The sequence below is a fragment of the Xiphophorus hellerii genome, chromosome 3 (assembly GCF_003331165.1).
Source record: "Xiphophorus hellerii strain 12219 chromosome 3, Xiphophorus_hellerii-4.1, whole genome shotgun sequence".
Lineage (NCBI taxonomy): Eukaryota > Metazoa > Chordata > Actinopteri > Cyprinodontiformes > Poeciliidae > Xiphophorus > Xiphophorus hellerii.
The window spans coordinates 15,197,810-15,218,509 of NC_045674.1; the positions used below are offsets into that span (position 1 = coordinate 15,197,810).

The 20,700-nt window shown below is 39.5% G+C and overlaps 2 protein-coding genes across 4 annotated transcripts; both read right to left on the reverse strand.

Moving 5' to 3' along the window:
- Positions 1–664: 664 nt before the first annotated feature.
- On the reverse strand, positions 665–5,949 carry fdps (farnesyl diphosphate synthase (farnesyl pyrophosphate synthetase, dimethylallyltranstransferase, geranyltranstransferase)). 2 transcript variants are annotated; one of them, XM_032559476.1, is made up of 10 exons: positions 5,800–5,949; positions 4,841–4,993; positions 4,613–4,753; positions 3,562–3,642; positions 3,338–3,460; positions 2,687–2,775; positions 2,530–2,602; positions 2,295–2,372; positions 2,063–2,197; positions 665–1,211 (listed from the first exon to the last, which is right to left on the reverse strand). In XM_032559476.1, exons 1-10 carry the CDS (start codon positions 5,800–5,802, stop codon positions 1,011–1,013), a joined length of 1,077 nt encoding a protein of 358 aa, XP_032415367.1. In that variant the 5' UTR covers positions 5,803–5,949; the 3' UTR covers positions 665–1,010. The 2 variants fall into 2 exon arrangements, with proteins under 2 accessions (XP_032415367.1, XP_032415366.1); XM_032559475.1 differs by lacking the exon at positions 5,800–5,949 and having other exon boundaries at positions 4,841–5,289.
- A 1,831-nt stretch (positions 5,950–7,780) lies between these two features.
- On the reverse strand, positions 7,781–19,888 carry fam189b (family with sequence similarity 189 member B). Of its 2 annotated transcripts, none has more exons than XM_032559030.1 (15): positions 18,626–19,888; positions 18,290–18,585; positions 18,148–18,204; positions 17,169–17,276; positions 16,895–17,011; positions 15,960–16,067; positions 15,659–15,819; positions 15,446–15,545; positions 14,320–14,392; positions 12,594–12,864; positions 12,167–12,516; positions 12,040–12,081; positions 10,816–10,991; positions 10,577–10,723; positions 7,781–10,487 (listed from the first exon to the last, which is right to left on the reverse strand). In XM_032559030.1, exons 2-15 carry the CDS (start codon positions 18,521–18,523, stop codon positions 10,236–10,238), a joined length of 2,196 nt encoding a protein of 731 aa, XP_032414921.1. In that variant the 5' UTR covers positions 18,524–18,585; positions 18,626–19,888; the 3' UTR covers positions 7,781–10,235. The 2 variants fall into 2 exon arrangements, with proteins under 2 accessions (XP_032414921.1, XP_032414922.1); XM_032559031.1 differs by having other exon boundaries at positions 12,594–12,792; positions 18,290–18,562; positions 18,619–19,888.
- Positions 19,889–20,700: the final 812 nt, after the last annotated feature.

The following is a 20,700-nucleotide window of genomic DNA, read 5'->3' on the forward strand; positions in this document are numbered from 1 at the left end:
ATCCAAACACAGCACTCTTTGAACTATGAGCTTCCTTAACAGTGACCCTCAATGGCTTATCCTTTTGTGAAGCATGTTACTGACCACTACTGGTTACATTAGCAGTTTTTCCTATTATTGTGTATGCCATGAAATAAAACTTTTATATTTAAAAGTGTAGTATTCCTGCTTTTAATACAAAATGCTTCGTTTTATTCTTTTAATATTGACCATTGAGGAACACGGTTTCATGTAAATCTTCCCTATTGGATTTTTATGCTATATCATGAATGTGATGAACTTAGGCTGTTTTCTGTTACTGTTTTTCAGTTTCGTAATTGTGAAACTGGATCTGATTTACTGTCACTGGCATATTAACATTGTTGACAGATTGCTGTCTGAATGCATTTCATAACAGTTATACACTACATGGTTCTTGATATAAATGGTCCAACAGTAACTGAATTTCTGACTGGGATTAATAAGGTTTTCAAAAAAGGGATCAAATGTCTGTGTGATTGTTAAAATAAGATGTAGATTAAGTGACAATCCTTTACATACCCTTCACTGGTCTCCATGTGCACCAAACCAGACCATTATTTCTGGGTGTTTAACAATTTCTTTCTTTCGCTCAGCAAGTGTATTTGGTGTCCATTATTCTTGCCCAGAAAAAGGATGCAAAAGAGACAGATCATAAATAATTTATTAGGCGCAATTACATTGAGACAATTGGGTATTTCATAAAAACACTATAAAAAAGTTTTAGGAAATAACCTCTCAGGAGACATATCCTTCCCAAGCCCAAATAAAGTACAACTCTTTCCTGGACATTATTGTCAAAATATAAACAAGAACTGCGTTGAGACTTTTGTGGGGTAAATATACCCTTTTCTCTGCCTTTAACTCTGTTCCCTGACATTCATAACTCACTGAAAAGCTACTTAAATACTTATGCTCAGCTCAGATCGGTTTGAAGCTTCTCCCTTGTGATTTTAACATTCTAGTTCCAGTTTCCTGTGATGTTCCATCCCTCACTTGTTCCTCTTGTAAATTTTCTTGGCGAAGTTGAGGAATATTGAGTGAGGAAGGTTCTGAGCATGTCGAGCGATGAGTTTCTGCAGCCGCTGGTAGCTCTCCTCTTCATATGTGTGATACAGTTTTGGTATTAATAGGGCGTTGTAGAGCTCTTTGACCTTCGCCACGCTGGCTTCATCCTTGCGCCCGTAGCAAGCCTAAAGAGAATGTGAAAACATCAGCTCTTGATGCAATTCAGTGGAAAATGTGTTGCATGAAAATAAAACAACCACACACAAAATTAACCTTCTTCTGAGCCCGTCACAAACCCCAGACCTACATCACAGAGAAACCCTTTAGGGGGAGCCACAAAAAAGATCAAGTAAGATCCAGCATACTCCAATATTGGAAAATGTGTCAGAGGATGACGAAATGCTGTTGAGATGAAATTGCAACACATGGACACAAATTGGTCTGAACTGGTGCAAATTAAGTGTAAACACCTGCCAAACTAAAAATGGGGGTTTTCTTCATTGTGAAATGTGCAATGGCTCAAAGGGAAAAAAGAAATCCCATGAGTCTTAAAAGAGTTTCAGATTTAACTGTATTTTCACAGAGTTCCAACACGGAATGGTTTCTTGCACAATTTTCCATGAACATACAAATGTGGATGCACTTAAATCATTTGAACAATATTTCTTAAGAACAGTAGGATTATGTCAACTCCAATGGAAAGTTTTTAGTAAACCATCGACTTTCTGAAAGTAAACAAGAGGAAACAGAAAAACAGGATATGCAATGAGATGGGTATCTTTGTGGAACATCATTATTACCAGCCAGAAAATGGCTGAAACAGGGAAACTGGCATTTTCTGTAAGTGAAGGCTAGTTTCTTAATAAATGTTTGATATGCCTTCAAAAACAACTTTATTTATTGTTGGAGACGACATCCATGCAAGGAAACAAATCGTAATCTGATGTTGCTGCATTGCAGTTAAACTTTGACCCATGGATTAGGTCGCTATGAAGAGATTTTTGCTCAGATGGGAATGCTGCATAACAAACCTCACCTCCAGAACTGATCTCTGCTCAGGACTCATCACTTCTAGAGCTTTCACCACCAACCAACTGCATTTGTTGTCCTGGATGTCTGTCCCAATCTTTCCAGTCACAGCTGGGTCGCCATAACAATCCAAGTAGTCATCCTGCGGAATAAAACGTATACATGGTTTATTATCACAGCAGACAAGGCAGCATGTTATTTAAACAGTGAGAAAACTGATAATATTAATATCCAACTACCTGTATTTGGAAAAACTCTCCCATCTCCAGTAAAATGTGCTTGGCATTACTGTGTTCCTCTTCGCTGTCAATCCCTGCCTGCAGGAATGAAGGTATAGCATGTAAGAGAAACTTGCTACATGCTTTCATTACTTTACAAGGACAGGCTGTGCTGGCTTATCTTTCCCAAAGAAACAACTCTGCAGTCTTTAACTTCTTCCAACTATACAACAACTAACAACACAAACATACTCACCATGTACATTGCAGAGGCCACTGGGAGATAAAATGAATAAAAGGCAGTCTTGTATTTCACAATTGCTTTATACCTGGAATGAAGAAAAAAAAAAGTTCTTTACTCTTATAAATTGCATATTTAAATATATCATTTAAGATATTTCTTCTGTTATTACCTTTCCATGGTAAACCTGTTCAGGTCAATGTGGCCAGGTGGAGCCGTCATGAGGTCCAGTGCCTGACCAAGTTCAGTCTGGAAGGTGGTCTGAAACACAAAGAGATAATAATAAAGAACATCATTTTTTTTAGAGAAAAATATTAATATTTACTTTTCTCAAAGAAATGAGCAGGCTTAAAATCTGCAGTAATACACTTTAAAACTTAACACATTTTAACATAAATTGAAAAAAGTGCATCTTCTTAGCAGATACTGTTACAGCATCTGAGCTATACATAAAAACCTAAATGAACAATAGGGAGGAAGGATCAGAGGACAGAGGAAAGGGAGCTAAAAGACAAGCAACAAAGAGCAAAATGTAGGACAAGAGGAACAAAGGAAGGAGTTAGGGAAAGGTTAAGACAAGACTGAAAGACAGGAGAGAAGAAATTAAATTAGGGAAGGTTAAAAATGCATATTCTGATCTGTACAGACTTGTATCTTTTTAGGAAAGACTACAGAGTTATCATCTTTCTTTAAGTCACAGTAGAATCTTAACCATGGAAAACTTTCTGTTGCGATTAGCGGCGCTCTTGGAGCGGACATATCCCAACACTGAGGTAAACACAGCCCACCTTATTGCTGCTTCTTTCCAGGGACTGAGACTTACCTCATTAAAAAGCTCCAGTAAATGGACGTAATAGGGCTGACCCCTGCATTGTCTTCGAAGGAGTCTATATATTGATGCCTCCACAAGAAAGGAGTCATTTATTGCATCCAGACCTATTCCATTCTTAAAATAGGAAGAAGAGAATATTTACTTATGTGTAATAAATACGTAACAAAAATGCATTTTAGCATCCATTGTTTTTTTTTGAATGACTGAGTGCTTACCCTCTTGTACCAGCAGGGCTGTCCTCTCCGGGTAACAGATGCATCCATGATGTCATCCGCCATGAGGAAAAATGCTTGAAGCTGTAAGAAACAGAGTGACAATGCTGAAGCTAGAGATAGCAGCACACAGTAACACCCTGTGTCAGAGAAACAAGATTTTACAAAGAGCTCAAACTACAGTGCTTTGCCATTTTTCTCCCTAGATGTTTTCAAATTTTGTCTTATTATGACTAAATACTTGTATGCATTTTATTGGGGTTTATGTGATAATTAAATACAACAAAGACAAAAGAAAAATAGGATTCCATGATTTTTACAAATGGACATGTGTCTCTATAAGCTCAATCATATTCTATGGCACACTTCTGTGCAAATCAATTTCCAAGCCTTGCCACAGAATTTAGGTCTGAACTTTGACTGAGCCTTTCTAATACAAAAATATATCTGATTTAAAACACTACATTGTAGACCTGGTCATATGTTTAGGGGTGTTGTCCCGTTGGAAGGTTAAGCTTTGCTCCATTCCCATATCTACTGCAGCCTCTTTAATCAAACATCTAACATTTTGGGCAACAAAAGTATAATTTTCAGCATTGGCAGCAAGGTACAAAACTCCAGGTTATAAGCATCAATGTTTGGGGTTGTTATGTGAAAAAACTCTAGGAGCATCACAACTTCATACACCCACACACACACACATTTGTTGATTTTAATTTGTGGACTGTATGAACCTCTGTTCGGGTTTTATATCAGATTATTTGTTTATAAAATTGGTTCTAAAGAATAATCTCGACTGTTATATTCAGTCATTGGTCCCTAAAAATCTAATTTAATAATGACCATATATGTCTCAGTACCATTTGACCCCAGGTGATATTTGAAACCCAATTGTTTCAACTGAAAACACAACAATATAATGCAAAATGTTTAATAGTACGTTCTACTAAAGTTTATAACTTTATCTTTACAATTGCTACAACAATTTTTTTCTAAATCATGTGGATTTACCAGGTACTGGCTAATTTTAAAGTATTAGACTTCAAATCCTTACCATCTCTATGCACCAGCCGACCATCAGAGCTTTCTGCACAGCATCCTGACTAAGCTGGGACGGCGGAAGAAGCTCTCTCAGGGAGCCAATTACAGACAAACCTCTGTTCTTCTTGCCTCCAGGAACATTGTAATCTAAAATCTAAAGCAAAAAGTGGATAATTAGACTAAATCAAAACTATGGGATTTGCAGGCGAAGTTCACAAAGGGATGATAAATAAAGCCATACCTCTCTCAGCCTATTCAAGGCGTCCGCCAGCCCGGGATCCTGGAAGTCCCTCTCGGTCAGCTCTGTCACCAGCTCCTCGAACTTGGCATCAAACAGCTGAGGGTCCGACAGCAACGCCTTTTTGCTGTGTGTCCCATTGCAAACGGTGTCCGCCTGCAAACAGGAGGCAGACAGCAAAAATGCCGGGCTTTTAAATCTGAACGGAGACGCAACTAACCACACGGCCCGAAAGGTTTTAGGTGCATTAACTGCACAGCTCAGCAGCAGGCGTCTCATTCTGGAGCAAATTCACTCCAGGGGCAAACTTATTGCAGTCCGTCGATGTGTAGTTTTAGCGGCAACATGACGTTAGAAACTCGTTTTAGTCTACGGGTGCTAGATTCATGATCTCGTACGAGTAACACAGAAGCACTGTTTTCAAGTTTTCAAGACGACGAAGTAAGCTTCCGATTTGTAACTTCCGCTACACATAAAGGGTAATTTCACATTTTTGTCCCCGTCTAAAATAAATCCATGCTCAAAAAGCACCACTTTTAGAAATATTTATCCTGGTAATATTTATCCTCCACTACTAACATTGTGGATTCTTTAAAATACAGCATGTGATCTGTAAAATCATTGTATAGATATTTTATATAAACCCAGAATAGTATAGTATAGTATATATATATATATATAAGTTACATTTTAAAGTACACATACTTAATCTACATTAATCCATTATGAATTTATCAAGTTTACGTGTTATCAATTTTTAATTAGAAATATTTTAAAGTTCCATAAAGGAGGGAAATATACCTTTAAATCGAAAGTAACAAATCTAAAACTAACTTCAGCATCGTCAAACTGCGTTGCTACGATGGGATTAGTAGATGGCTAGCTTTCTGCTTTTAATCTGTTATCATGCGATGATATATTATATAACCTTATGCTTCGTTTGATTATATATCTTTACATACCATAATATATTTGATCTCTTATTCCAAACTGCACCGTATAGTTGAATAAAAATCAGCCTTTATCTCCTTCCCGCAGACAAACGGAGGTCTTTGAACGTTTCTTCAAACCAGGATATGGAGATTGTAGTTCATTACCTCACCCTAGCAGTTTTTATCTGGAATTATCTGAACTAAATGTCCCAGCATCCCTTGCATTTGGGCGAGGTAACAAAAGGCTTCATCTGACATTAGACGTTTTCATTGGTTGCTCGCATCGAACCACGATAGGATCTTGTGATGATCAACCAATAGGACCTAAACATGGGCGGAGCTTAGTGGAGTGGTCAGATTAAATCCAGTATTCATTGCACAGGTGAAATAAAGAAGTAAAATAGCAACCAGTGAAATTGCAGAGTGATTTTACATCATTTCTCTAGAAATCTATGATGTTTTTAACCGAGAGTGAGGAAGCAAAAAAATAAAAATAAGTAAAATAAAATAAGCCTTACTCCCAATTACTTTTTAGTGTAACATGATACTTCTAAATCCTAAGAGCTTTATAGTTGAATAGAGTCTCCAAATGTTTATTAATAAATTAATGAATTTTATATCAGTCTCCTAATGGAAAAATAAACTCCTAAATACAGAAAAACAGGGTTAGCTTTCTAAATCTTATTTTGGCTTTTACTATATTTGCAGAAAGTCTTCATTTAATTAGAATGCTTAAGGTAACTTTCCAAATTATTGATCAATCATGAACTGATAAAATTTCTGTGGTTGTAATTTATCTTTTGTACCTACAATTATTATGATAGTGTTGACGGCCTCTTACGGAGTTCATTCTAGCAGAAGAAATCTCCAACCCAAAGGGATTTATCATATTAAATAAAGGTTAAATACATATATGAATTATGCTTTATGTTATTTAACTATAAATTGCTGTACAAATCAAGAGCTGTAAAGGTCATGTTAAGCTAATATAAAACATTAAGAAGAACTCTGGTGTTATGCCATAAAAATATTCCCTACTGGATCTGACCAATATTTGCCTTTAAACTTAAAGTTTTATATATATTTTCTCCTGCAAACTTTTCTTATACTTGGGTGTTAGTTAGATTTTTTTTCTTAAATCTGACTTTGACCATGCCACATTTTAAATATTAGTGTACAATCTCCTCCAGCTCTGGTCAGATGTTTGGGCAGGAATGTCATTAAATTTCAGCTTCCAGGTTTGTCTCGAACTCATCTTTTTTCAGAGTTGACTTAGAGAATTTTTTTAAATCAAGAATATAAGGCTTAATTTGAATTTGCTTTCTGTGTTTTCTGATATGCACAGGGTCAGAATTGTGCATACATACACTCCTACAAACATTTGCTTAAACACCATTTAACACAGACCTGGCAAGTACTGCGATCAGAATCATTCTAGAAACTCAATATTAGTCAGATTTATCTGTCCCTAAGCAATTTTTCAGCCAACTAGGTTCTACTTCTATGTTGTTCCACCTCCATTGTAAAATTCATCAGCATTATAGGCAGCGAAACAGACCCTCAGCATGATATAGCCACCACCATACTCGGCAATGATTTTTTTTTTTTTTTTTCTCCGAAGAGTTTTTGCGGCGCTAGTGGCTCGTATTTTTTCCACAGTAGGCAGACAGGAAGGAGGGTGAGGAGAGGGGGGAAGACATGCGGCAAAGGTCGTCGGGACCGGGAGTCGAACCCGCGACGTCCGCGTCGAGGACTAAGGCCTCCAAGCGTGGGGCGTGCTAACCCCCTGCGCCACTACAGCACGCCCCTCTCGGCAATGATTTAAAGAACTGAAAGCCTCTTCTTAATTTGTCCAAAGATACAAATTAAGTAACTGTGTTTCGTCTGACTGTAAAGCCGTTCACCATGACCATGGTGAGTATATGTGAACTTCTGAACATACCTATAAATGGGACAATCATGTGTTTCACTGCAGGTGTCTTAAAAATGACCGTCTTTCATTTCACTTAAACAACAGCAACATTTTTTATTTCTATTATTTATTTCATATATTTAAGCACATAACTTGCAATAAAAGTTTTTCTATCAACACTGCATTTAAATTTCAAATAAGTGTCATATTTAGTGTACATTTATCATTCAGAGTGAAAGGTTTTAGTCAGGTGGGCCTGCAATACAGATGTCTCTTTAAATGAATAAAATTTAATGCAAGACAGGAGGTAGAAACAAATCTCATTGCCTTTCCGAGTGTGTCTGTGTTTTTGTGTTTATTAGTGTAGATGCATACTTGTACGTTCCCAAAATGTGCCTTCATTGACGTCAGTGTATTCAGCTTAAAAATTCAGTCTGATATAAAGGTGTTTATACACTTCTATAGTTTTTTTCCCCTCATTTAATCATCTTTAAACAACCACTGTACAGCCGAAATGTAACAACACAGTGTGTATCCAGAACTTCATGATACATTTACTGCAAGAGCCTCTCAAAGCAGTTCACGTCTGACAAGGATCATCCTCCTGTAGCCAAGGTCCAGAGGCGAGTGTGGAGCCACCTGGCAGGTGACTTTGTCCCTGACCTCAACTAACATTTCAAGTGGCTGCATCACAGGTCCTGTGAGCAGGAGGAGAAACAGAATAAAGAAGCAAACATGCAGATAAAGACATTCGGAGCAATTGTTACAGGCAGAATCAAATGCACATGGTTCCCGCAGTATTGCAGCTGTAGCAAAAACATGCACCTTTTTGTGTGCATATCACACGCACCGTGGTATAATTCAACCACTGGAGTCATGTCTGTGGTGGCCATTGGTGTCTCTGTAAGGAATGCTGGCTGCTTTGTTTAGGCGAACGCTGCCAAATTGGCGAAAAATAACTCTTAAAATAAAGGGGAGGAAAAAGAGTAAAATAAAGCTGATTTAGGATCTTCTTTGTAACAGCATTTATCCTCAAGTGCAAACTCGTTGGTGCATCTTATGGTACATTATATAGAGGTTTCCAAAAGTATTCACACCCCATTTACATTTTTTATATTTTGTCTTGTTACGACATGATATTTAATGAATTTTCTGTGAATGTTATGTGGAATACCGAGTGTATGACTGTGAAGTAGGAGGTAAACGATGCATGACTTCCAAACTTTCTTACAAATAAAAATCTGAAAAATGTGTTGTACAGTTATATTCATACCCCTGATTAGAGTGCAGTTCAACTATTTGCCTTCAGAAGTCATTTAATTACTTCTGAATTAAGCAATTCAGAAGTAATTACTTAATTACTTCCAAGAGTCCAAGAGTTACGTTGGACTCTTAAGTTAGAGTCCAACGTAAGTCAGCAATAAGTAGAGCTGAACAATATATTGTAAATTTATCATTATAGCAGCATCACTGTTCACAAGAAAGAGTTTGGAAGAAAAAAACTGGATCGCCTTCTAGTGCCATGCATTAAGGCTCTCCATGACAGTAGGTTTATTTGGTGGTGTCTGTTGTTTATAGCAGACGAAAATGTCTTAGGGGGGCATTAGGACATTCTGATAAAGTCATTAAGAAAAGTCTGATACTTGTTCATTTGCCAAAACAACTCATATAAGCCAATTTGTGATTTTTTTCCCAAACATGTTTAATTTTGTTCCAGTAGCTGGATAGAGAATTTCTTATCTGTAAGAATTTCTCTATCCAGCCTTGGGCTCATTTCTATGAGCCCAAGGCCAGAAAACCTGAACACTGTTAACAGTTTATTTATCCACTATTAGTAAACATTATCTAAAGTTTTCTTAATATAATACAGCCCTAGTATATACATACAGTATGTTCTGTTCAGCGAAGGCCTCAAAAATAGGAAGCGTTAGCAGGATTTCACAAATTCTCCCCATCCAATTTGACTAAATTTGGGCAATTTTGCAACAATCAGTGGGAAGCTGCAATTTCGGTAAAAGGTGGACCTACAAAAGGTCTGACTTAGAGGCACTGATTAATAGTGTACATTATACTCTTCAGACTTTCATCTGAGGAAAAAAGAATTATTGGAGTCCAAGGTATGAATACTTTTGTGAGACACTGTATTCAGCTGACTGCTTTTGGTGGTATTTCTGTTAATATAAGTTAAATTAAGGATTTCCTCAATCTCGTCACCTGAGCAAAGGAATGGTCTAACAGCGATGTAGGAAAAAAGATGAGAAACGTATCGGAACCCATAAAGTTGCAAAAGACTAAATGCAATTGTACTGTAAATGGTCATTCTCTATTGATCATTGTTCTCCTTGTTCGTAAAGAAAGCTGGAGCTCTGCGCTGATGTTCAATCCATTCGAAGCACCTCTGAAGTAAAGCCGTTTTCACAGCTGACCTCTGGAAATGGAGGTGACAAAGAGGAAAAGGGGGAAGACTTTTGAAAAATAAATTCTGAATGTTTTCACTTTTGTCAAAATCGTACTATCTTGTCGTCCTCTTTCCTCCTTCGCCCTCCTTTTCTCGTCACAGCGCAGACTCTGAATAGAGAGCTCCAGATGACCCATGAGGCACATGAGGCGCCATCAATCGCCGCAACGACGAAGTGGAGGAGCTCAGATCTCCGCAGCTGCGCAGGTGGATCCCTTCTGGCGCTCGACTGCTGTAGTGCCGGTTGTGTCTACTGTCGCTATGGGAATGGTGATGTCCCCGGCGGTGAGGATGATGGGAGTGAGCGTTGGGGTGTCCACGGCTGGTGCTCCAAGGGGTCCGCGACACCTGGAGGTAATTTAATAAAGCTGAAGATGAGCTGAAGGCTGGAGATGCTGAATAAGTGCTGAAAATGGATTGGAGTTTGGGTGTCATACTTGCTCAGTAGACAGGTGGTCAGAGCCAGCCGTCTCCACTCCACTTCTTCTCTTTGGCCCCTGTCCTGTGCTCCCAGCATGCTCAGAGGGTGGCCCCAGATTACGTTTGGAGCGCTGCAGGAAGCGAGCCACCAGAACTCGGGTAACCTTATAAAAAAAAAAGAAAAGTAATAATGTCAGAGCTTGGAGTCTTTTGGTGTTTTTTTTTTTTCTTCACTTTTGGTACGAAAGTGATTTACCTTCAGGTCTCCCAGAGAGCGGTGGCAGTCTTTAGGTATACGTATAGGTGAGGTTGGTGCAGGTTTAGGGGGGATTTGCACACCTGTGGCTGCTGTCTTAATGCCATCTTTACTTGGCAGAGCAGAAGGAGGAGCCACAGAAGAGCGAGGCAACAAACAAGCTTCGGAAGATGGAGCTTTGAAGTAAAAAAAAAAGGACAGAAATTGTAGGTATTATGATCTATAATGAAAGTACGCACTCACCTTCATATTTATTAGGTACAGTACATCAGTTCTATTGCTTGTTAAAGCAATTGATGAAACAACCAATTACATAGCTGTGACTCAATGCATTAAGGCTAATAGACATGGTGAAGAGAATATTTTTCTTTTTTAAATTCTTGTTCAGGACCTCTGATTATGATTTTTTTTCCCCTAAGCAGTGGGAAACTTTTTACCGGAAAATGAATGCAAATTTTATGCATTGGCAAATTATACCAAAAGATTTGTCTCTTCCCTCAACTTTAATGACTGTGTGTTTAATACATGATCTTTTTTTACTAATAGTCAGGAAGGTATCCTAGGCAGTGGTAAAAAGTGATTATGAAGAGATTAAGAAGAGTGTCTGTTTATGCAAAGTGTTTTTGTAAGATTAATAAACTTACAAAACCAAAATGAACTTAACAAGTCAAGTTCACTTTGCTTTAAAGAGACTTTAAACGTTGTGTGGTAGTTGACACCAGATAGGCTGGTCTGAGTATTTCAGAAACTGATAGAGTAGGAGTTTCACTCAAAACCATCAGAAAATGGTCTGAAAAAGAAAAACCAACCATTGGGCAGGAAATGTATGGAGAAAAAGAGTCTTGTTGGTATCAGAGGTCAAAGGAAAGTGGGAAGATATTGCAGCAGAAGACCACACCAGTTGCCACTATTGTTAGCTAAGAACAGGAAACCGAGGGTATAATTCACATAAGATCACAAAAATCAGATAATAACAGATTGAAAAAACATTCTCTGGTCTGACGAGTCTCAATTTCAGCTGTGACATTCAGATGGTGGGGTCAGAGTTTACCATAAATAACATGAAAGCATGGATCCATCTCATGTTACCAAGGTCAAATCATCTCAACCTGCTTTGAACATGACAATGACTGTACTCCAGTGGCCTCCACAGCCACCAGAACCTGATCCAATAGGGCACCTTTAGGATGTGGTGGAACAGGAGATTTTCCTCTAAGCTCTTACCTGTGTCTGTAGATGCCTTGCTGCCTCCGGATCCAAAGTCAACTGGAACAAAAAAAAGGAAAAAAGGCATATTTTTGTCATCACTGTAAAACTGGAGTAAATGTTTTCTTGTTAATCCTCGCCTCACCTGTGTCTGTTGAAGAACCGAGGCCTGGCTCACTGTGCGACCTCACAAGGCGTAAAAAGCCTTCACTTTGTTTTCTAACAGTCCCTCCATATTTGTCACTTCTCTCAGCCCTTCGTCGAAGGTAAAGGGCCCCATGAGGAGGGAGCAGTCCGTTCCCGTGCTCACAGGCTGCTGAGGAAGATGATGGAGGGGGAACGGATGAGGCCGGGGCAGCTTCCTGGTTTGAGGGGTCGGTGAGGTTCACCTGAATCTCTGGGATGAAACATTGCTGTTGATTTGGAGAGTTTCCTATTGCTTCCAGCTGGGAACAGCTGCTAGCTAACACAGCCTGGCGGTGCAGCACAGGAGACCTGGAAAACAGACTGGGAGAGTTAAAATGTCTCCTCAAAACTAAGGAGGAATTTTGACATTTTGAGCTTTTTCTCACCTGTATGTATTGGTAGCTGTGCTAGGCGAGGAGCAGGAATTAGACCTTTCCCCTCTGAGGAACCGTCTTGCCCTTGGTCCTCCTGCCAGTGGACTCTCTGGTGTTTGACACTGTGGACCACGGAAGAAACCGTCGCCCCTGTCAGCACAGGTCCTGTTGCCCCCATGGCTCCTTATCCCAACCTCCATCAAACACGAGTCTTCAGAGGGGGAGGAATCATCAGGGATGTCCACTATCTCTGACATTAACAGAGAACCACTATCCATAGATACTAACAAGAAAAAAAATGTTTTTCTTTATTATTCAAGAAAACCCTTGAATGTTCAGTCAAGTTTCACAATATTAAATATGCCATCTTGCTTGACATTTCTTACCAATTCCTCAAATGTATCTACATAAAACTGCAAATTTTATCTAAATCTTCACATTTATTTTTGAATGGTGATATATTAAATAATTTAAAATAATTTAACACTAAATAATATTTCTAAATATTAATAACCATTAACTTAAATAACATTCCCAGTTAAGAAAAAAACTTTTAATCCCTGTCATGGTTTGTACTATTACTGAAGCAGCTTTATGCTTCATTTTTAAATTGTCCTTAACCACAAGTAATAATATATCTCACATTTCCAACTGTTAGCTAAAGAAGCTAAAAGCACAGTTTACATTGGGGTTATACAGAAACAAAAAGTTGCACATTATTATTTATATTCCAGAACACAATGAGAGTCATCTATTAATGGTGAAAATGCAGAACCAGTGGCCAGCCCTGCTTGCTTCTGATTTCCCCACCCCACATCTGAAATGATATTCTTGAGTTTAATTGGTTTTAATGAGGCATGGCTATTAGGTGCTTTGATGTCTAGGAAATGGAGCAGAAGCATTTTCTTTAGAAAAAAAAACATCTAATTCAGTTTAAAATTGTAGGAGAATGTGCTATGGTCATTGTCCAATAAAACCAAACTAGAAGCGTTGGACAACAACTCCAAAAAGTTAATTTGACACAAAAACAATACTGAGCATCATCATGACATCCATAGTAAAACTTGGTGGTGGCAGCATCATGCTCTGTGGTTACTTCTCCTCATAGAACTGGGGCTTTGGGTTTTGGTGGGTTCTTAATAGTGATACAATTTAGTCTTGCCTCCAATCTTCAAGGTATTTGCTAGAAAGCCAAAAGGCGAGGAAGGATTTTATTTTTGACCATCTCTGTGAGTCCAAGTATACAATTTTTCTCTCATGACTTCATGGGAGACAAATACTTATGACCATATCATATTTCATATTTCTTTTTAATAATTTTGCAAAAATTCCTACATTTCAGTTTTTTTCTGTCATCTTGACAGATGGTACATCATACCATTGTGTACATTCACGGGATGTAATTTGAGCTTTTTTCATTTTAGCAAATGGCTCCAATGAAAGAAAGAGTGAAAATTTTAAAGGGGACTGAAAACTTCCTGTACCTTCTGCATGAGAGCAATATAATCTTGAGCTTCTATTGGTTTTGATTTGGGATTTTTATTCCATTAATTATTGGTTGCTGTTCGAATATCAAAACAGCAAAAGAGCCATTTCTAGTTTATTGTGGGCTTTCACTATTTTTCTTTGAACTTTGGTCTTTATTTACATTTTGAATGCAACTACACAACTCGATTTACCTATATTCTACACACTTCACACAACATGACAGACAGACATGGATGGACTGTTTTTGCACCTTCTCCGCTAAAGGCTGTAGAGGTCCCTCTCTCTCCAGACAGCTCGGTACCATGGGCGTCAAACACTGTTGCCTTGGCAATCACAAGAGACAAGGATCAGGACAGTATTACACAAAATGAAGAAAGATGCTGCAGAGTGACGTATAAAAGCTTAGCACTGCCCAGTCACATCTCTTTTATTCTGAATATTTAAATGTACCATTTTTCTAAAAACTAATGCATAAAACATTATTTTAATTGAGCAAAAAAATATTATTTTGACTTCATTTGTGAAATTCAGTCTCAGATGATTGCCATCACAGTTTTTTTTTTAGTCTTATGAGCTTTTTAGGGGGAAAATTATTCTTCATCTTAATCGGTATAACAAGAACATGGATTATCATTCATTTCTAAAACTAAATCTAAACAGGCCAAATCCAATTACTCCCACTCTTTGGTCCTAAGTACATTGGTTTCTGCATGTTTAAACCAGGGAGTTTGTGGTTCCCAACATTTTTGTCTTGTAGGTATTTTGTATAACTTACTGGACACTTTCAGGAAGTGGGTTTTATAAGGAAGTGACTTAAGACGTATTTTCAAGGATCTTTCATGGCAGTTTCCCATATTTTAGGAAAGTACATTGCAGGTTCAGGAAAGTACATACGATTTTTTAAAAGTCCCACGTAAGTTCCTGAAGTTGCCTTACAAGTTCCTGCAAAGTGACAAATAGTTTCCAGGGAAGATCCTGTGAAGTACTCAGTAAATTACAAGACAAAGTTCTGAAAATTATCTAATAAATGTAGTAAAGTACCTGATACATTCCTAGAAAAAGTAACCAGTAAGCTCAAAAAAAGTTCTGGGAAGTATCTGGTAAGTTGTATGAGAGTATCTTATGATTTATAGGAATGTACCTGGTAAGTCTTTGAGTTCCAGGGACATTCCAGGAAAGTGTCTGGTTAGTGAGCTAACCAGACACTAACCAGAAATATACTTTCATAAATATACCAGAGTATATTTATGAAAATATACTTTCGTAAAGTATATTTTACAAAATGTTGTAAAATATACGACATTTATTTATGTCCGACATTTGCTCGGACATTCTGAACAAATGTCCGATGGTACTGTGTGTACACAGGGGCTCACCTGGCTTGCAGCTCTTTGGCCCATCACAGCTTCATAGGGAGGAGGGCAGTCAGTGGGGTACAAAGGGACAGGACTCTCCATGGAGCCATTATAGGTGATGCTGGATGTTGATGCAAACATGTTAATTATTCTTTAAAAGTGTGTGTTGCATTATAAACACAATGGCTATTACAGAACACACAGATTAATAATATCACAAAAGTACTATGGCACCTCTGAGCATCTGTCTCTGAGCTGCAGGTGTATTCAGGGGGATAGTAGGGAGGAGGAGGAATGGGGGGGACAAACTCCTCAAAGTCCATGATGTTGGTCAGGAAGGCATCTTGCGGAGTGGTGCATTCTGGGTTGACTGAGCGGGAGCGATGAGGGGCGAGCTGAGCGGTAACCACAAAGGATGCATTAAGGTTTGTTTGTGTTTAAAACTGATACCTTGAATTCTAGATGTGACTCTACTGCATCGTAAAAAAAAAAAAAGATCAGCCACTTAAATGAAATGTGCTGTGTCGGCGCTCACCAGGTGCACGAGGTCCAAGGAGAATATGTGGATACTGCAAGTCACAGTGGACAGCGTACAAATGATGGTGGAGAGAATGCTGAGACCACACGCACTGAACAGGAGGTCCTGCACAAAACAGGGATTCACAAAAAACTCAACTCAAGCATTTTTTTTGGTAATTCATCTGCTGTATAACATTTAAAATGTAACACTTTATGCTCACATATGTTTCCTATGTCAGGCAATTTTGTAGGGTGCTAAACAATTTTTGGAACATTGGTAAAGATGTGTAAATACCCCTAAACAAATAATTTGTAGTTAACACTGAAAATGCTTTACAAATTCAATGTTTAAACAAAATGTATTTGTTAAAGAATGTTAAAAAGACACTTTTGAAACTTTCCTAATAAGTAATTCATGTCTTCTTGTTTCCATAGGATATTGTTATGATGCGATAGACATTATGCATGGAATCATTTCTCTCAGTCAAGCTTAAAAATTGGAAAGGCAAGAGAGCATGAAATTACAATTATGCTACAAAAAATTACTTGTCTATATAGTCAGTGAGATCAACAAAAATGTGTGAAGTAATAATTGTGATAAGCAAAGCTGCACCAAGAAGGGGAAAAATGATTTCTTCCCCAACATCTCAAGAGCAAATGCTACTGGGAGTTTAACTGGAACTGTCAGCTTCGGTCGGAGGAAACCGTGATCGACTGGGACATCTTTGAAATATTAAGAGACAGAGCCAAGAGTACATAGAAGAGGCTCCGATATTCCAGATGATCTAGAGAAAGTGTGCAAAAAATATCTGTCTCACTACGAGGTCCAAAATTTCCACATATTATATAAGACTAAGCACAGTCTATTTTTATGCTGGAATAAATATTTTTATTTTGAGATTTTTTTTCCCACAATTTGCCAGGAATAAATGTGCAGAGTACAGTGCTTACCTTTAACTGATGTTTGACTGAGTGACAGTCACCATTCAGGGACAGAACCAGGGTATCCTCATCCACCATGGAGCAGGCTTGAGTGCCTGCACAGCACACACAGAGACCATTCTCCACCTACACACATTATCATACAGAGGGAATCACAGTAAAGCACCGACTGGAGCTATTTCACATTGTTCAAATTATTCCTGGCTCATTCTTAATGCATCTGCTTGGAAGGACATTTCAGCACAAGGAGGGCTACGAGGACAAGACAACAGTTCAGACACACCTGGCAGTTGAGCATTGACTTGACCATCTGTGCGTTCTGACAGGACAGCATAGAGCCGGCCAGGCTGAGGATCACACACACTGCAGACAGCAACATGAACAGTGACACCTGTGGAGGGATGCAGAGGCCATGCTTAATTTAGAGCGGGTTATTAAAACTGTCTGCAACCAGGCAAGGAGAACAGATGACGTTAAAGGACACAGAAACAGATTTCACTGTTTATATTACAAAGAGGATAAAACAGTGAGTGGAAAGATAAAGAAAGAAAACATCCTGAATGTTTGTAGTAAGGCTGCATGTTATTTTTTCAATATTATAAAGCTTAAACTGACACTTTGGTAGAGCATCCTACTAAAACATTATGCATCTCAAATCATTGTGATGGTTTCTAAACTGAATTAATTATCCTGCATAGTGAATTAATTAATTATGCAGCATATTTAAAGCTCCAGTATGTAGCTTTTATGAAAAATGTTTTTTTTTTTAAATTATCATTATGTCGTGACAGTGTAAGAGATAATATATAAGAAAAATTGAGCCCCTCTGCCTTCTTTAAGTGGTAGCTGCAGAAATACACCATTCAGTCAGAAACAATCAGACTCAGGAGGAGGGTCTTAGTGCTGTCAATCACTCTCATGCTCACTCTAAAATCTTTCTAGGTTTTCCCTGTATTTTCCTAAAGACATGATTGTCCTTTAATTAGCTCAATCTTTCTTCAGTCGACTCTGACAAGCTTGCTGATCCCTATGCTGCCTCATTCATTCACACATAACATTTTGCACAGCATAATATTTTCTCTGTCAACACACACACACACACACACCCACGCGCACACACAAGATCTCTGTTGCTTCTCTGATCATGTTCTCCTTTGGGTGCTTGTAATGTGACAAAATGGGAAACGCTCCCAGAAGTTTGAAGACTCTTTTTTTCCTCCCAGTTATGATGAAAAGTTGTTTAAATGCAGTGAAAAACATACCACCAGTGTTAGAGGTCTTCTCCATGAGATTATTCCCACTATCCCTGATGCCACCACCTGGTGACAAATGAATACATAAAACACACACAACTTACAGTCAGCTTGGTTTCATTTAACAAACTTTGGCTACAGTCATACTCACAAAGAAGCCAGCCCAGAATGGACAGGACTGCCGGACGCGTGCGGATGAGGTGAAGGCCATGCTGGTGAAAGAGAAGGCCAGAACCATGGCTCCCAGCCCCAGGTGGCACAAACCCAGGTAGAGCAGCAGACGGGCCCCACCGGGCCCCCTGCCTGACATGCCTCTGCGACTGTCAGACCAACCGCGAGATCCAGAGGCTGAAGCCACACTGCTGGAGTCTGAAGGTGAAGGCATGGTTGGCTTGTCTGTAGGCGTGTGTGTGCGGGTGTGTGTGTGGGGGTGTGTGTGTGTGTGTGTTGGGGGGGTAGGGGGGGTGCGCGCGTGGGTGGGCGTGTGCGTGGGTGTGTGTGTTATGTGAGGAGGATGGGAAGATGTTTACTTGTGCACTGAGTTCATATAACAAACTGTGTAGGCAGAAACACAGAAGAGCAGAGGAGGAACTGGTGTAAATGCTGGCATAACTGTGCTACAATTCATGCATCAAGCTGACCCCCTGGCAGGTGCAATGGTTCCTGCGTAATGTCCAGACCGGTCAGTGAGTCCAAGAACTTGATCAGCAGAAAGCTGAGAATCGAGCAGCCCTCTACACAACCACAGCACTCACCCCACTTGACGTTTGAGCTCTTCTGCTGCTGCTGAGACAGTTATAGTCGACGCAGCGTAGTCTCAGTCCATGCAGCGCAGAGTACACCTTGTGCCACTTTCCTGTTCAGTCCGAGTAAAACACAACTTTAAAGCCGAGTAAAACATCGACTCGGCTCGTTTTAAATCCTCCCTTTTCGCATCATTTGCTGCTTGCAGACGCCTTCTCCTCCTCCTCCCCGCCGGCTCTCAGCCTCTCCCTCATCTCGGCCCGTGTGGCATTGCGGTATAACCGGAGCCCCGAGCAGGCCGCAGGTTCTCGAACCGTCCCAAAGAAAGCGGCCAACGATCGCTCGCTGTTTTGCGCTCCGTGCAGCAAAGGTAACATGCGTGCGCCCGGTCATGAGGAAAGACTTCCCGACATGTGCGCTCCCTACCTGGCGACCTTGCACTTCATCATCCTACAGGAGGAAACACCAGTAAAGGGACGAGAAGATGACATCGGTCCGTCCGGGAAGCAGCGGCTAATTATGGCGACTTAGGGATGGAGAGAAATATCTGAGCATAGATTTGCTAACTGTCTTAAAATAGCAGCCAGGTGGATCAGATGATATATCGGATAAAAAAAAAAAGATAATTAAGAACTTAATTTCTGAGGTTTTGCTATGGTCCACCAAGACCCCATCTTTCTCCTCCTCCTCCGCTTCTTTCCTCCCTGCAGTCACGCGGGCATCCCGTACAGACCGTGTGTTAGACTGAGCGTGTGTTTCTCTCTCTCTGTGTGTGCGAGTGTATGTTTACCTCTTTGCTTCCCACCAAGCCTCACACAGCCGTCACTTAAAGATCACGCACATGTACCGTATCACTCTATCCATGCTCATCTTTATTAACCCTTCTTCGTTCTCTCTGCGTTCCTCTTCCGACACTTGGGTGAATAATAGTGTTTGCAAACCGAAAAGCCCCTCCGCATGCGTGATGACACGGCACGCCGAACGTGCAGACAGCTCGGGAGATGCGGCAGCTCGCGCGAGCACAGTCATAAAGGTGGTGCTGATGCTGGGGAGGAGGAGGCGTGGGTGCCATGGCGACAGAATCCGGCACCTTCTGCAGTAAAACGGAACGAGCAGCAGTTAGCCGGTCCTTCATGAAAGGCCTGTATTGCAGTCAGCCCTTCAAGAGTTTAACATAATGTTTGCTTCTAAAGATTCAGATTTTAGGTACTTAAAAACAAAAACAGAAAAATACTGCATAAAAAAAATGTTTTCTTTTTTAAGATTCTTTCCTTTAAGGTTTAAAGTGTTCTTTTACCAGCCGTTTTCTGTCTATTATTATTAGCAACCCTTGAATATTTTACCATCAGCTTTATCTGTTACAATCACAAATGTCTATTCTGATGAAATTTTATGTGATGGACCAACACAACACCACACAGGCATCACTGTGAAATGGAAAAGGATGCATTGTTCACAACATTTTTTACAATCGAAATTCATCAATATCATTAGACTGGACAGAGACCCTTTTTTCCAACATAAATTCCAAGTTTCGCCACATAATTTCAAGTGAATTTAGGTCTGGATTTGATTCCAGCTCTGCCTGAGTATTTAGGATCGTTCTCCTGCTGGTACAGTTTTTTGCAGTCTCCTTCTGGATTGATCTGCAACAGCCTGATATCAGGCTGTGGGAGTATTTGCCTGCTGGAGAAAATGCATTGGCATTTAGTCCCTATAGAAGGTAAGATGACAGCAACTGGATATAGAGAGATTCTTGAAGAAATCTCCAGGGCGCTCTGGACCCCAGACTACGGGGTCAACACAATGACCTGAAGC

Coding starts and splice junctions, on each gene's coding strand:
- fdps (XM_032559475.1), bottom strand. CDS start 5,116: ATGAGACGCCTGCTGCTGAGCTGTGCAGTTAATGCACCTAAAACCTTT. Junction 2,776..3,337: donor TACTGGAGCTTTTTAATGAG/GTAAGTCTCAGT, acceptor TTTGTGTTTCAG/ACCACCTTCCAGACTGAACT. Junction 2,373..2,529: donor TGGCCTCTGCAATGTACATG/GTGAGTATGTTT, acceptor TCATTCCTGCAG/GCAGGGATTGACAGCGAAGA.
- fam189b (XM_032559030.1), bottom strand. CDS start 18,523: ATGCCTTCACCTTCAGACTCCAGCAGTGTGGCTTCAGCCTCTGGATCT. Junction 17,277..18,147: donor GAAGACCTCTAACACTGGTG/GTATGTTTTTCA, acceptor ATCCCTCCACAG/GTGTCACTGTTCATGTTGCT. Junction 12,517..12,593: donor ACAGCTACCAATACATACAG/GTGAGAAAAAGC, acceptor TCTGTTTTCCAG/GTCTCCTGTGCTGCACCGCC.